The sequence below is a fragment of the Pistacia vera genome, unplaced genomic scaffold (genome assembly GCF_008641045.1).
Source record: "Pistacia vera cultivar Batoury unplaced genomic scaffold, PisVer_v2 Contig508, whole genome shotgun sequence".
NCBI classification, from domain to species: Eukaryota; Viridiplantae; Streptophyta; class Magnoliopsida; order Sapindales; family Anacardiaceae; genus Pistacia; species Pistacia vera.
In genome coordinates, this window is record NW_022196344.1 from 494,851 (window position 1) to 510,682 (window position 15,832).

At 34.6% G+C, this 15,832-nt stretch overlaps 1 protein-coding gene across 1 annotated transcript; it reads left to right on the plus strand.

Moving 5' to 3' along the window:
* Nucleotides 1-11,092: 11,092 nt before the first annotated feature.
* On the plus strand, nucleotides 11,093-12,512 carry LOC116106025. Its single transcript, XM_031392383.1, has 3 exons — nucleotides 11,093-11,579; nucleotides 11,833-11,987; nucleotides 12,465-12,512. Exons 1-3 carry the CDS (start codon nucleotides 11,093-11,095, stop codon nucleotides 12,510-12,512), a joined length of 690 nt encoding a protein of 229 aa, XP_031248243.1.
* Nucleotides 12,513-15,832: the final 3,320 nt, after the last annotated feature.

Genomic DNA, 15,832 nt, shown 5'->3' on the forward strand with positions numbered 1-15,832 from the left:
GTTTTGCTCCGGTGTGCTTGGAACAATCAACTCCCTATGTAAGCCTTGTTTTTCACAAAACTGAATAAATTCATGAGATAAAAATTCACCTCCTCTGTCAATACAAAGCACCTTAATGCATTTGCCACTTTGCTTTTCAACGTGTGCTTTGAACTTCTTGAAGGTCTCAAATGTTTTCGGCTTGAATTGTAGAAAATAAACCCAACTCATGCGACTATAGTCATCTGTAAACAATAGAAAATATCTACTCCCACCAAATGATTTCGTTTGCATAGGACCACACAAGTCAGCATGTACAATCTCAAGACAACTAAATGCCCTTCTAGACTTCCCTGTAGGAAATGGTCTTTTACATTGTTTCCCATATATGCACCCTTCAAACACATCTAATGACTCAATTTTGGGCAGCCCAAACACCATTTCCTTTTGACTCAACAATTTCAAAGCTTTTACATTCAAATGCCCATGCCGTAAATGCCACAATCTAGACTCTCTATTTTCTTTGACAACAAGTGCATGACTTTCAACACTGGAAACTTCAAGTGGGAATAACTTATTTGGTGTCATACAATCATCAACTATTATCTGACCTGAATTTTTGTAATCTCTAATCACACAAGAGACATCATTAAACAAAATGGAATAGCCACTAGCCATAAGTTGCCCAACACTCAACAAGTTTTGAGATAAATGTGGAATAAAATACACTATAAAGGAGCTTTACATGACCATGACCATTATTGATTGCCACATTACCTTTGCCTTCTACTTGCATCAGTTGTCATCTCCAAGCCTCACCTTTATCTTGTAAGACTCATTAAGCTCCGTAAACAATGACTTTATTCCTGTTATGTGATTAGAGCATCCACTGTCCAAAAACCAAATGTTGTTGGAAGTTTTTGTGTGTGCATGATAGGCCATGAATAGCTTAACCTCATTTTCCTCTTGTTCTGTATAGCTTGCTTGCTTTTCCCTTAATTTCCAACATTCAGCTTTTACATGTCTAAACCGTTTGCAGTAGTAACATTGGACACCACTTCTATTACCTCTTAGCTGTCGCGTTTCATCATTTTGCTCATCACTATGTCCTCTTCCATGACCACCTCTTCCATGAAATCCTCATTTGCCATGTCCCCAACTAGCTACCTCCTTTTCCTCATTTTGATTGAACGCCTCGCCCTTCACCTAAAAGGCTTTTCCCATTTTTCTCACTTGCCCTAGTCAATCTTGCCTCATGGGATTGCAAAGATCTCATCAGTTCATCAAACGAGTATGTAGTTAAGTCTTTGGACTCCTCAATAGCTACAACTACATGATCAAATTTTGGAGTCAAACTCCGCAATACTTTTGCAACTATAGTCTGATCAGAAACTTCTTCCGCATAGGTCCACATTTGATCAACAATTGCATCTACTCTAGATAGATAATCGTGCACTAATTTTCCATTTTTCATATGCAAGGTTCCGAAATCACAACGAAGAGATTGAAGTTTCACCGTGATTACTTTCGAGGAGCCTTTGTACTCTGTTTGCAAAGTCTCCAAGCATTGTTGCATGTATTTGCTGCTACTATTTTTGAAAAAAATTGACTCATGAACTGCTTGTTGAATGAAGAACAGGGCTTTAGCATCCCTTTTTTTTTTTTTTTTTTTTTTTTTTTTTTTTTCCGCTCTGTTTGCAGTGATCCCTTGCTCAACCACGTCCCATAGCTCTTGAGACTTGGACAAGGTTTTTATTTTGATGCTCCAATACTCATACTTCTCACCATTGAAAATGGTTAAAAGCGGTTGTGTGGTTACTGAACTCCCATTTCCTGCCATTTACATTCACTCACTCACCTTTTTTTTTTTTTTTTTGGTCCAGTCAAATTTCGAAGTCTTGCTCTGATACCAAATGTTAGGTAGAGTGCAGAACAATAGAGAAAAACAAGGGACTAATAGTAAACAAAAGAGTAGAAGATCTATAAGCTAAATATTGATCCTTATTAACTTACAATTGAAGTACTCAACATGCATTTAAATAAGCAGTACATAATAACAAACTAACTTAATAAAAGTAGAGATTATTGACATTATCATTGACATGATCTAAGGAACAGAAAATAGAAAATCAGGGAGCCATGAAGCATCTGCATATGACTCGGTCAAAGCGCTGATAGCACAGCTGTCAAATTCGAATCATTCTCCAACATTCTAGACTCTAGTGTCATGCATGTCTGTGACATCATGGATAGGAATTTCGGGTTATTAATTTAAAATTTTAACATAAAAAAATCTAGACTATGACAGTGATACTGCATCATTTTATTTTATTTTATTATTCTGAGATAAAACTTGTTAAGTGTTAAATATCTAATAAATTCATAAAACGTGATAACCAATCTTAGTTCGCAATGAGAGAATTAACTCACCCAAAAATCCGCCAGTGATAAGCAAGCATATAAAAAGAACACGGGATTCATTTTGTGTTCCAACAACATAGGACAAATAATTGTTGCTGAATGGCAATAAGAATTCGATCATCTTCCTTTTGCCTCGATAAGCAGCCAAAATCAAAGGTATCCAGCCACAACTGTTCGGAACATTAATTATGAATTGATGTTTTCTCTCCATAATAATCACGTTGACTCCTTGGACATTGCCAACAATTGCACCAACCGAAAGAACCGTGATGCCCTTATTATTAATTCTGCAGAGACACTTGATCTATTGACATTTGATTCAATAGATATCCACTATATGATTCGTCTTCCCTGTCCCAACAGCTACATGAAGAGCTCTGTCCAAATTTTCCATGATCCTGGCCTCTACAGCATGTTTATCCCCATCACAGAATTTTTTACAGATTCCAGGTTGTCTTCAAGTATAGCTTTATGCAGAGGAAGGTACTTTGTGAGATCGTCTGCAATAATACAAACAGAGAATTTCTCATGAATTTTTGATTGGCTGACTAAATCGTTTACTATCGTCTGCAATAATACAAACAGAGAATTTCTCATGAATTTTTGATTGGCTGATTAAATCGTTTACTTACTTCTAAAAGGTTATTTAATTTTCTACTCCTTACCCATAGTCTTTGAAGGAGGAGAGGTTTCAACTGAGTACTTCTTCCCTTCGCTTATATCATGCATGCTCACGTCCAGTTTCTGTATCTGATTGAATTAATTCTGTTCGAAAGGAGAGGTTGGCAAAGACTCCAATGTTGGAGAGGCCATAACGATTTCGACTCTTTCCTCCATAGCTGATTGAGTTAATTTATGTTTGGAAGAAGAGTGGCCACAGGCTGTGATGTAAATTCTGCGTTAGAGTGATTGGATGGCAAAGGAAATTTCCCATTTCTTCTCTGTTTCCTTCACCAATTCTTTGAGGTAAACACGTCAAAAATAATCCCAAACTTTCCCTTTTTTTTCTCCATCCATTCTTCTAAATGCTCAGAACTCAACACTAACGCAAAATTTTCCAATAAATTAGGGGTGGGACAAGTTGGGTTCAGGTTGAATTTGACCGTACGGACTACTGATCCTTTTTTCTCTTATAAATTATCAACAAATTCTGAGCTGTTGACAACTGTGATCCTGGTTTTAGCTTCTCATTTTCTAGCCAGTTTTGTGGCCGTTTAATTGGCTTGAACTATCCAAAAGAAGGTCAAACAGATAATTTTGTTCACTTTAAGTTTATAATGATATAAGATCTGAAAATTAGTTCATGTTGTAAAGCTTAAACTTGAAGTAATTTTGATTATTGTCATAGTTTTAATTTACTTGTGAAATTATGAAATCTAATTGATTTAAATTTCTTTAATTTTTTGATAATTCGAAATATTAAACCCTGAAATACAAGTATGACGGAGGAAGAATAAAATCGTTTATTAACAATTTCATTCTTATTTAAAGTAGAAGATGGGTTAAGGTTAAAGTGAAAGAATGACGGAGGGTTAAAAAACATTTCCCCTAAATATGAGTCCAGGTCCAATCATAAAATTTGGATCTGAGTGGATCCTATTTTCTTTAGACCAATGCTCAATTTTTCTCTTTCATATTTTCTTTCCTAAATATGAATAATCTCTTTCATTATTTTCTTTCCTAAAACACAAATTTTTATTTTAAATTAATATATTTAACACAAAATAAAAAACGGAAATCCACCATTGACATATTTGAGACAAACACTTTGAGATAAATAAAATAAGTTTGAGGGGGTTTTATCAATTTTGGAGGTGATTAGATTCGTACATTCTTTCTTTTCATTTTTCCCATTTTTAAATACGTTTTCAGACATACATATTAAATGCATTTTCATTTTTCATCTGTTCTCATCATTTTAAATGTTTTCAGGAAAACAGAAAACGAATACACAAAATTCATAAAGCAACAAGCCCTAATTCTCTCGCACACGCCTAGCATATGTTGAAATTTCTCTGCAATTTACTGAAACTAAATTACGCAAGTTGCAGATGAAATATAATTATATTTATGACTTTACTGTACAATAATTCACTTAAAAGCTTACAAGATCAATGCTAAATTTATTAGATTTGTGCTTTAATCAATAAAATATAGTTTGATAGTGTTATTGCATGCATATATGAGGACCAAAATGAACATATATTTATTAAATAAAAGTATTAAACAATATTTTAATAAATTTTAAAAATCTTGAGATATATATTTTAAAACTTTATGCAAATAATTAATTTTATATTTAAAATTTAATTAATAGCTTAAAAAACTTAAGATTCTATCTAATGGTGGGTGCAACTGTTTGGTTAACTTTTAAGTTTTATCTAAAGGTTTTTTCACAAGAAACATCCTGTGTTTGGTATTTTTGTGTGAGCTTCCACTAGTTTTGGAAATACGATTTTAATTTTCGTGTGTTTGGTCTTTTTTATAGTGAGTATCCGTTGGTATAGAAATGTGATCCTAACTCCCATTTTTTAGGGACTATTAAGTTATTTTGTTTAAGTTTAAAGCAAATGATGTTTTATTAAAATTTGTCAACAATACTAAAAGGTTAGTATACTTTTTGAAGATTAAATTGATGAAATTGTTGATAAATTTGAAAGTTTAATTGATAATATTTTCAAAACCAGTGGATTCATACTATAACGAATGCAAACACTTAGGAATCAAGATTAGAGATGATAATAGGCCCGATATTTTTAGGTACCCGGCCCGGTTCATCCCAAAAAGGCTGGGCTTTACCCGATGTTCGAGGGCTTCGGCATGGGTCTGGGCCTGATTTTAAGGTCAGACCTTGGGTACGGGCCGGGCCTGGGTATGTATTTAGGCCTAGCCTAGCCCGACAATTTTAGTATTAATTATACTAAATTACCCTTATATTATATATTTAATTACAAGATTATCCTACATATATATATTTATTTTTCCCAAACCCCACATATGGATGGATGCACTTTGTGGAAAGTTATTTATATATTTGGTAAGTATTAAAAAATAAATTAATATTTAAAAATTGTTTCTAGAATTAAAAATATAAAAAAATTTAAATTTATTAATATTTAAAAATTCATTTTATGAAAATGAGCAGGTTTGGGCCGGGCTGAGGTCACAAAAAGTATGTTGGGCCGGGTTTGGGCTTTACCTATCATACCTGTGACAGGCTCGGCCTAGGTTTGGGCTTTTGTCATGAGGTCGGGCTTGGGCTTGGGCCAAGGGGTATCCGGTCTCGGCCAGCCCATTGCCATCACTAATTAAGATTATATTTCTAAAACCAGCTATGGCTCATAGTCACATTCCTAAACCAACAAATGCTGACTAAAAAAACTCAAACACATGGGATTACTACTAGAAACCCTTTATAAAATCATATTCTGTTTTATTGTCCCATATTTATTGCAATTGAATGTGATATTTCCTCCCAAGTGGAGAGTAATAAAAATTGTGTACTATTACAAAGATAATAGTAAAAAAATATTGTAGGAAAAATTGCTCACTTATTGAGTGGTACCGCTTTTACTGCTTCAACGGCATTAACTTGTGATAATTTATAAGATTATCACTCAATGAATCGGTTTAAAAACCCTAATTAACCCTATCTTCTCATTAAAAATAAATTATAATAAGACTCAGGTATTAATTTAATAAGTTTTAACAAACCTAGTTAATTACAAAATAAATACCGACATATGACACTGGTTGACCAAGAATAGTAAATAAATAAATAAAAAAGGAAGAAAACTTTTAACTTATAATCAATGATGCATTAAATAGAAGACACAATAAATAAAAAATAAAAAGACTCTCTTACCTCGAAGTTACCATGTGACACAAGTTTACCATGTATTACAAAAAGAAACTCTTGCCTCAGATGTTAGAAAAATAAAAATACAATAGAATAGTCATCTTCCATTAATAAGTTTCTGATTGCCTCTCTGTAAAAATGCAGTTCTTTAGAGTTCTCAACGGATTAAACGTTAACACAATTCAAAGGAAAGAGTAGCTCAAGGATTTCTACACTCTTCTCAATGATGGAATCCTAGAGCGGTTTCAAATGGAAATATCATATAGATGCCCCTAGGGATTCCAAGGGCCATTGAGAATCATCTTAATATATGTATATTGGGAATGACTTTGGGATTATGGTAAACCTTATACAATAAATAAGAACGGTAGAAATTATGTTTTTCCCAAGTAAGACTTAAAATCAGAACAAGTCAACCACTCCAAACTGGGCACTTGTCGAGTGGTTGCATGAGATTATTACTATTAAAGTTAATTACGATAGGGTAGGGGTAGGGGTGTTCAAAAGAACCAGTTGGAATCGGAACTGGCGGGTATCCTGGGTTTGGTTCCGGTTCCTATCCAGAACCAGTCGTCAATGGGTAGGTTCCAATTCCAAATTTTTTTTGGACCGTTACTGTGCGATTCCGATTCTGATTCCTATAGTTAGGAACCAGAACCGGAACTAGGAACCAGGAACCAGGAACCAGGAACCGAGACTATATAAAATAATTAAAGATTAGGGGGTTATAAAAACTTTTGTAGAAAAAGTAATGTGATACATTTATATTATATTTCATAATTTAAAGTAAGTTGATTTGACTTTTGAGAATCTACCTTTACAAAGTAATGGAGTTTGTAATTTTGAATTTATAATTTTGATTTTATTTTTGTTAACAAGTGCCGGGTGGGGGGGGGGGGGGGGGGGGGGGGGGGGTTATTTGTAAGTTTTTAAGGGTTTTTTTGCGATTTTAAAAACTTTGGGAGGTCATGTAATTTTACAGGGTACCCAACTGAAACCGGAAACCGTTGTTACAGGTTCTGGTTCTAGGTACCTAGAAACTGGAACCGTCGGTTCTGGTTCTGGTTCCAAATTTCAAGGAACCGTCGATTCCGGTTCCTTCAAAAAGTGCAGAGTACCAGAACCGAACCACCCTAGGTAGGGGTATCAAAATCAAAGGCACAATAAAAGAAAAATAATTGTCGACATGACTAGAGCGGGCAAGGGACCGATCCTTACGGGCCCAGGCCTGGGCCCGTTTGGACTGGTCCCATTTAGGACCAGTCTCTCATGGGCCTGGGACCGGTCCCAGGCCCATGAGAAAAACCAGGACCCGACCAGGCCTTAGGCCTGGTCGGGACTGGTCCATGGGGTTTGGAAAATTTTATTTTCCCCCCTCAAATTTTTTATATTTTGGGGGCAAAATGAAATTTTATAGGGGGTTTTAGTATTTTTTTTAGGGGTTGATTAGTAAGTTTCTAAAAATTAATTAATTTTAAAAAATAATAAATTAATAGTTAATTTTAATTTTTAACATAAATATAATATTCACATTTCCACACTTCACGCTTCACAAATAAACAATTAAATAATTTTTTATTAAATTATTCATCTTCAATTTCATCGTCAACACTAGTTACATTATTCAAATCTGTATTCCTAAAGAGTTCGAGTAGTTCAGGATCTTCAAGGTGCTGTTGTAGTCTTATTTCTGCATGAGTCCAATCTCGTAAACACGTTATCACTCAATCATCTCATCGGTTAAAGAACATCTTCTGTCTTCAACAATCCGACCACTCATTGAAAATGTTGACTCGGATGCAATTGTAGAAACCGGCACAGATAAAATGTCACTGCCATTTGAGATATAATGGGGAATTGACTTTCTTGTTGGTTCCACCATTGAAGAATATCATGTCAAGTTGCTCCTTCATCGTCATAAAGGTCAAGTCCACCTGTAGGTAGCGAGTTCATCTCATTTGGTCTATGTATGTACGAGCTGGAGCTAGAGCTGGAGCTTCCGCCCGTCCCATATACCGCCACTTGCTCGATCCTTGAGGAGGGGCTACATCAAGGTCCTGATCGCCTCTCCTAGACGTTCCACTTCTACTTCCACTTCTACTTCCATTGTATCCGTTCTCATATAAAGAAAAAAGCCTATCCAATTTGTGTTTAAGTCAGTCAAATAAGCGTTAATCATGTCCTAAATAATGGCTTAACTCAGTAATTACACCGTTAACTACGGATAATTTAAACGTAGGATCTAGAAAAAGGCCTAATCCATATAAGAATGGATATCTAACCAATATCTCTTATATTTTTCTTCCATACTTGAAACAATTTCACTAAAAAATGTTATCATATCTATATTGATCAAAAGTTTTAGCAATTTGAACTAAAATATCTAACACTAAATTAGTAGTTGGATAATATACCACTTATGTATTAGTAGCATCATAAATTTTTAAGAAATGAATAAAAAAGTTCACAAACCGCCCAATCATCATAGTTGACAACTTCCTCTGGATAGTTCTTCGGCTGACGAAATCTGTAATTTGTTTCGCGGTTGGCAAAGCTTTTTCCAACATCAAGTAGGTTGAGTTCCAACGGATAGGCATGTCTGTACTAACTCAAAGGTCGAACCGGTGGGTCCTCTTGCTTACAATATTGACGTACTCCTGCCATCTTTTATTGCTACCGCCGACGATAAATCCGATAGTTCTACGCACCCTCTCAATCTTTAAATGTATACATCTAAACCTGCTTTAACTATCAAATGATGATGTGACAAGCACATCTCTGGTGATAAAATTTGCCTTCACCAGCGGATCCAATTTCTTTTCAAATAAGATATTGCCACGGTGTTAGCAGCTGCATTATCAAGCGTTAGCGCTACAACTCTATCAGTTAATAATATTCTTGCAAAACTTCAAGAATTGTAAAATAAATGTTTCAGCATTATGTTTTTCATATAATGGTTTAAACTATCAATTTTGTTGTAAACCCCAATTATGATCTAAGAAATGTACTGTAACAGTTAAAAAATCGGTTTTTGATCTACAAGTCCATATGTCTGATGTAAGTGCAATAGATATATTCCTAAAATTTTGAAATTCATTTTTAAGTTTATTATTTATTTTGTATAAAGTTTTAGTATATCTCTTTCTACTTGTAGTTCTACTAAAGGGGTATATGCGACAAAATGCAGTTTTAACTATATTAACAAAAAAGGATTTTCAGATATAACAAATGGGAGAGTCCGTAGCAACTATATATCTTGCTATTTCCTCTCATGCAATATGTGTATTGTATTGTCATGTGAGAGAAGTGAGGATTGTGGATTAAAATAAGTTGAGTTTGAATTTGTCTACCTGATCCGCTTGAAGATGCATTTATTTGGGGATGCTTCTTCTCTACGTGTCGTCGCATCGTCGAAGTCCCCTTCTCAGCCCCAATTGGTTCCACATAAATTACATATCCCACACGATTCTTCCCCCTCTCCATTTGTCTTTGGCCTTTTTGATTTGGTGAAGTATCGCCAGACATCGGACACGACCCTCTTTGACGGTCGGGGGGGTTGGGCTATGTCCGTGCCCGTTGAATCGCAGCTCACATGTGTTTGGCTACACCTCGTCCCGACCGAATGTGGTTGTGGAATTACAGCTGCATCCTCTAGAGGAAATGGTGAAATGGATTGAAAGCTTCAATTTCTTCGGTGGATGGAATGTAAAACTCATTTGGGGAAGACATTATAAATTTATGATAAAATAATAAATAATTAAAATGAAAAGAAATTAAATAATAATATGAAATTATGATGATATTGAAAAATAGAAAAAAAATTGAATAATATAAATAAATAATATAAATAAATTATAAATATAAATTGAATGAGAAATTGATTGGAGATTTGGAGTAGAGAGATTGAGAGAATGAAAGAATGAGAGATTGATTGGTGTGAAAAAAATTAAAGGTTTTAGGGTTATTTATAGTGTAGTTGTGGGGGGGAAAATGAAAAAAAAAAAACTTATAATTATATAAATATAACCGTTGGGTGTCAGTTGACCATTGGCAGTTAAATTTTTTTTTTTTTAATAAATTTTATAAAATTTTGTTTTAGTCCTTTAATTTATACTTATTTTAGGGGGTTTAATGTAATTTTATAAATAACTAAAATGATAAAAGGTAAAAAAAAATTGGGCCCAAGCCTGGGACCGGGCCCAGGCCCGGGCCTTGGAGGAGGGCCCAGTGGAGGGCCTGGGCCCTCCTCCTTAGGTCTGGTCCTGTTTTGGGACCAAGCTTCCTAGGACCGGTCCTCCGAAGGACTGGTCCTAGGACCGGTTTTTGGAGTTGGGCTTTTGGGCCCGGTCCCAAATGCCCAGCTCTACATATGACACTAGTTGACCGTGGAGTGGAAATACAAGTTATAAAAATAAAATAAAATCTTCCAATTAATGCAGCGAATCTCTTCCCCTGATGCCCTCCTACTAATTAAATCATAACAATTGAATTTGATTTAATGATCGATCTGGATGGGTTCTTGTGAACAAGTATTATAAGAAGTTGCCTGTAAGAAGCATTAAAACACTATTTAATAAGAACAGCCACTGAGAAGTTCCTCGAGGAAGCATTTATCTATAGATACCAATTTCTCTTCTTCATCACAGTTTATCCCCTCTTCTTCATTACAACTAATCGCCTCTTCTTCATCACAGCCTACCACATTATCAGGTGAGGGTAAGAGTATGTAGTACGGAATTAAAATAAATTTTCAGAAGTAAAAAAATAATCTTTCCAACCAGATAACTTACAAGTACGAAAAATTTTCAGTTTGTTTTTATTGCAGATATTTACATGACGTACCTACAACTATATAAAGCTATACTCGAAGGCAACCTGAATTCTGTAAAAGAAATCCGTTCAACGGATAACTCTTCGTTAGAGGCCAGGATCACGAAGAACTTGGACACAGCTCTTCATGTAGCTGTAGCTGTTGGGACAGAAGAGGCGAATTGTATTGTGGAGTATCTGTTGGGAGAGATGTCAACAGATCAAGTAGCACTGAAAAATAAAGAGGGCAACACGGTCCTTTCCATTGCTGCAATTGTTGGCAATTCCCAAGCAGCCAAAATGATATTGAATATGAATAACCATCAATATAGCAATTTAACTGAAGTTCCAAACAATTCTGGAAGGATACCCTTGATTGAGGCTGCTCGCCATGGCCAAAAAGATATGATTGAACCTTTGGGTACTAGAAATTATTTGAACAATGTTGCCGCAACTGATTACGATAGTGCCGTCCCTTTCATAAATTCGCTTATAATTGCTGGATTTTATGGTGAGTTAATTCTTTCTTACAGTACTACCGTGCGATTAGATTTTATTTTAATAATATACCAGACACTTTAAAACTAATTTCCAAGTATATACCAAATCATGTATATCTTTTACGGTCCAATACATTGCAAATTAGAAACTTTGCTGGTGCAAGTTTCATCTAATTACTTTATGGATGCACATTTTTAACAATTTTCTTCATGTTTAAATTTGAAAATAATAATCCTAGGCTCCTATCTATGATTATGTCTCAGACGTGGCACTAGAATTGCTTCAAAACTATCCAAGTTTAGCCACAATGCAGTCATCTACTGGCGAGTCCGTTTTGAGTGCAATAGCAGGAAAGCCGTCTGCGTTTCCAAGTGGACAAAGAAAGCTAAGGTGGTGGCAATACCTCAATGTTTTAAGAGTCAGTATGTATTTCTCACATATTTACTGATTTTCTATCATGCATTCTCTCGTATGAATATCCCTGTTATTCACTCGTTTGTTTTCTTCTAGTTTTGTTACCTCATCATCTATTCATAAATATTATTCTTGGAGTAGCATTCTACAAATCAAGATATGTATGTTTTCACTAAAGCTCAATTTTACAGTTGAGTAATTTAATGCCAATTTGGTGACTTTGATTCGCAACATGCTATTGCATGTGTAATGAAATTTTTACTTATAATAAATTTTTTTATAACTTATATATTAAAACATACTCAAGAAGTATTTAAGAATTTAAAGTTTTTAAAAAGCATATTGAATTGACCAATACAAAACTCTTAGAATTTTTACGTATGAAACCCTAAATTGTTTTCTTTTGACTTATAATATTTTACTCAGTTATATATAGATATATTTATGTTAATGTTGACTGTTGGGTCTGTTTCATTTGCAGTTCCCAATTATAAAAACAGAAGACAAGAGACACGAGAGACAATGTTAATGCTTGAAAAAGTACTTGAACTCTTGTGCGAGAGAATTACTAACAATTCAGACGACTATGACATATTGAAACGATCACTCTTTTTAGCAACAGAATTAGGGGTTTGTGAAGTTGTGGAAAAAATTATAGATTCATTCCCGACTGCAGTTTGGTTTAAAAATGAAAAGTATCACAATATACTCCACTTGGCAATCATGAACCGTCAAGAGAAGGTATTCCAATTCATATGTCAAAAGATTGGTCGCATATGTATGTTATTGATGTCTCCAGACTTTGAAAGGAACAATTTATTGCACTTAGTTGGAAAATGGGCACCAAAAAATAAACTAAATCTCATTCCTAGTGCAGCTTCTCAGATGCAGTATGAGTTACAGTGGTTCAAGGTAAGAATTTTTAATTTGAATATAACATGATTACTAAGTAATAGGTTTTAGTGATACTTAAATATTCAGTTATCTTCTATTATAAATTGCTTTCCCTTTTTTATAACATAAATTTCAAGGATACATGTTTAGGTGTTAAATTCCTTCTAATTATCTCCTTAAAGAAATTTGAGCTTATTTATTCACTTTAAGAGCACTCTTTGAATAAGTTTTGCTAGTTATGAAATATATCTTGTTCAGAAAGTGGAGAAAATTGTACCACCTGACTACAAAGAGGAAAAAAATTCTAAAGGAGAAACTCCAGGAGAGTTATTTACCGAGGAACACAAGGAACTGCGTAAAGAAGGTGAGAAATGGATAAAAAAGTCAGCAACTTCATGCTCAGTAGCAGCTGCATTAGTTGCCACAATAGTATTTGCAGCGGCAATCACTATACCTGGTGAGTACAAAGATGATGGTGAACCAAAATTTTACAAACAGGTAGCCTTCACAATCTTTAGTATATCAGATGCATTCTCTTTGTTATCATCAATCGCTTCCATCATAATGTTCTTATTTATCCTCACTGCAACCTATGGAGAACGAGATTTTCTTCATGTCCTGCCCAACCTGTTAATGTTTTGTCGGTTTATGTTGTTCCTCTCCCTAGCATCGCTAATGGTAGCGTTTTTTGCTGCTGTTTTTATGGTGTTTTGTGGAAGAAGACTAAATTGGGTATTTGGTATAGTGTTTGCATCAGCTGTACTGCCTTTGTTCGTTTCTATAATATATCGCCTCCTTTCCCGCAAGCTAAAAAAATGGTATTTGAAATTGGTCTCTTCCTTCCCAAAATCAAACACTTGTTTTGCTAGTACTGGTACTCCTCCTTCCAAAATTAATGTTTGATGGTCCCTGTTCTAGCTACCATCGCCTGCCAACAGTGAAGGGTGTTTGTTTCATTATTTGTATTCCATTGATCTTAGGAAACTAAAACTCTACAAACACATAAAACTGTTTACGGGGCAGTTTGATATTGCTGTAATTTTTATTGTAGTCACTTGTACTTGTGATGTGGAAATAATGACTTAGTGAAAAAAAAAATTACAGACTGCTTTTATTTTTAAATTTGTGTGTGTGCGCGTTTCCAAGTGCTTTGTATGTATATACTTACTAAAATGGAAATCATTTTGTTTATAAAAACTCTTAATATTTTATTTAAACTAATTATTAGTGATTAAGTTATTAATTCATGAATGATATATTAATATCAGTAAATATGAAATGAATTTATACTTTTTAAAACAAGAAAATAAGTAATTGAATAGTTGCAACAGCATTTGAAGATCCATCGATACTCCGACCCCATCCGCAGTAAAGAAACGTCTTCTTGCCTTAAGAGAACAAGTGCGCATAAGGTGTTTTGGTGCACTTCCTTAGTGAACTCTTTTAGTCACTTGGCTCCGTGGGGCCTATCTGCCCATGGACATTTCTTGATCCCGACTATGTGCCACCAATTCCCCCTTCCTTCATTCAAACTCAGCCACCTAAACCAAAGATTAAAACTTTTGCTTCAATTCTTTCTAGTGCGGAAGATTATGGAATCATCCAGATCAATTTCCACTACCAACTATAAGAGGACATACCGTTTATGTTTCTATTGATACTAATGACATGACCTATCCCGACCCTTTCTATTTTATAGGCTCTAGGCACACCAATAAGAATCAAGAGGCCGAAACCTATCATGTGGAAAAGCTGAAAAACTTATAAGACTATTTTTTGGAATAACTTTCATAACACCTTTCTCTTAATTTCATCATAAAAGCATATACATGTATATAAATATATATTGGAAAATCTAATAACATAACAAAACTATTTTCCCCTTTTTTGAATAAACTTCCATAAAACTTTTTCATTGTCTACCGCATCCAAAAAACTACATAACAAAACTATTTTCCCATTTTCTAAATAAACTTCCATAAAACTATTTCGTTGTCTATCATCATGCAAAAAACTACATAAATAATATATCTTACAAATCCGAAAACATAAGGTATCAGGCCTCATATACTACACCAAAACATGAGGCAAGCAAAAAGGTAAAACATGAGTTTTATCGCAAGAAAATATACAATGTTTCACACAAAATGAGGCGACGTTGCATGGGCCTAACATTGACCAAAAAGTCACTGCTCAACATGATCTAGGTTTTGACTTGGAAATTCACTGTATTTTATCCATATGGATCCATTTTAAATATATCCAATGCATTTGGATAAAATCCATGGAGATTTTTTTTTTGACATCCCTAGAGGTTAATGTCATGACTCTTTGAAAGACTATCCACTAATCGAGCCTTTTAGCTTACCCTATTCCCTCTCCAAATCACCAGAGGGATTGTGCTAAGTAGTTATCCATTTTGTGCCTTTTTTTTTTTTTTTTTTTTTTTTTTTTTATTTGATCAATCCAGAATTGTATAGAAAAAAAAAAAAAAAAGAATACAAGAGAAAAGGAAATAACCCTTACAACCCGCCTACCTTGGACAGGCCCAAGGGACAAAAGCAAAAACTAACCAAAAAGGGACAAAGCCCAAGACCTAAAGCCAGTAGGCCCAAGAACAAAAAAGGGCCTAAACTAAGCTTTAAAGCTATAAAGCTATACAAAAATATATACAAGAGTTTCTGGCCCAAGGAGTTAAGAGTCCAAGTTCTGTACAAAAACAAAAAGGCCCGAAGAAAGAGAGCAGAAAGCCTCCTCCAAAATAACCCAGCCGGCCCAATTCCAATTAGTGGACAGTTTTGGAGCCAGGGAATCAAAGGTGAATAAATCAGCTGAAGTTAAAGCCATACTGGAGCTTGTGCAATTAGTACTTATGAACACAAAGTCCTTCATTAATCTGTTTCTTGACAGTCTTTGAAAGCCACTAAGATTTCTGCTTTCTGCAAAGTCGAAGGA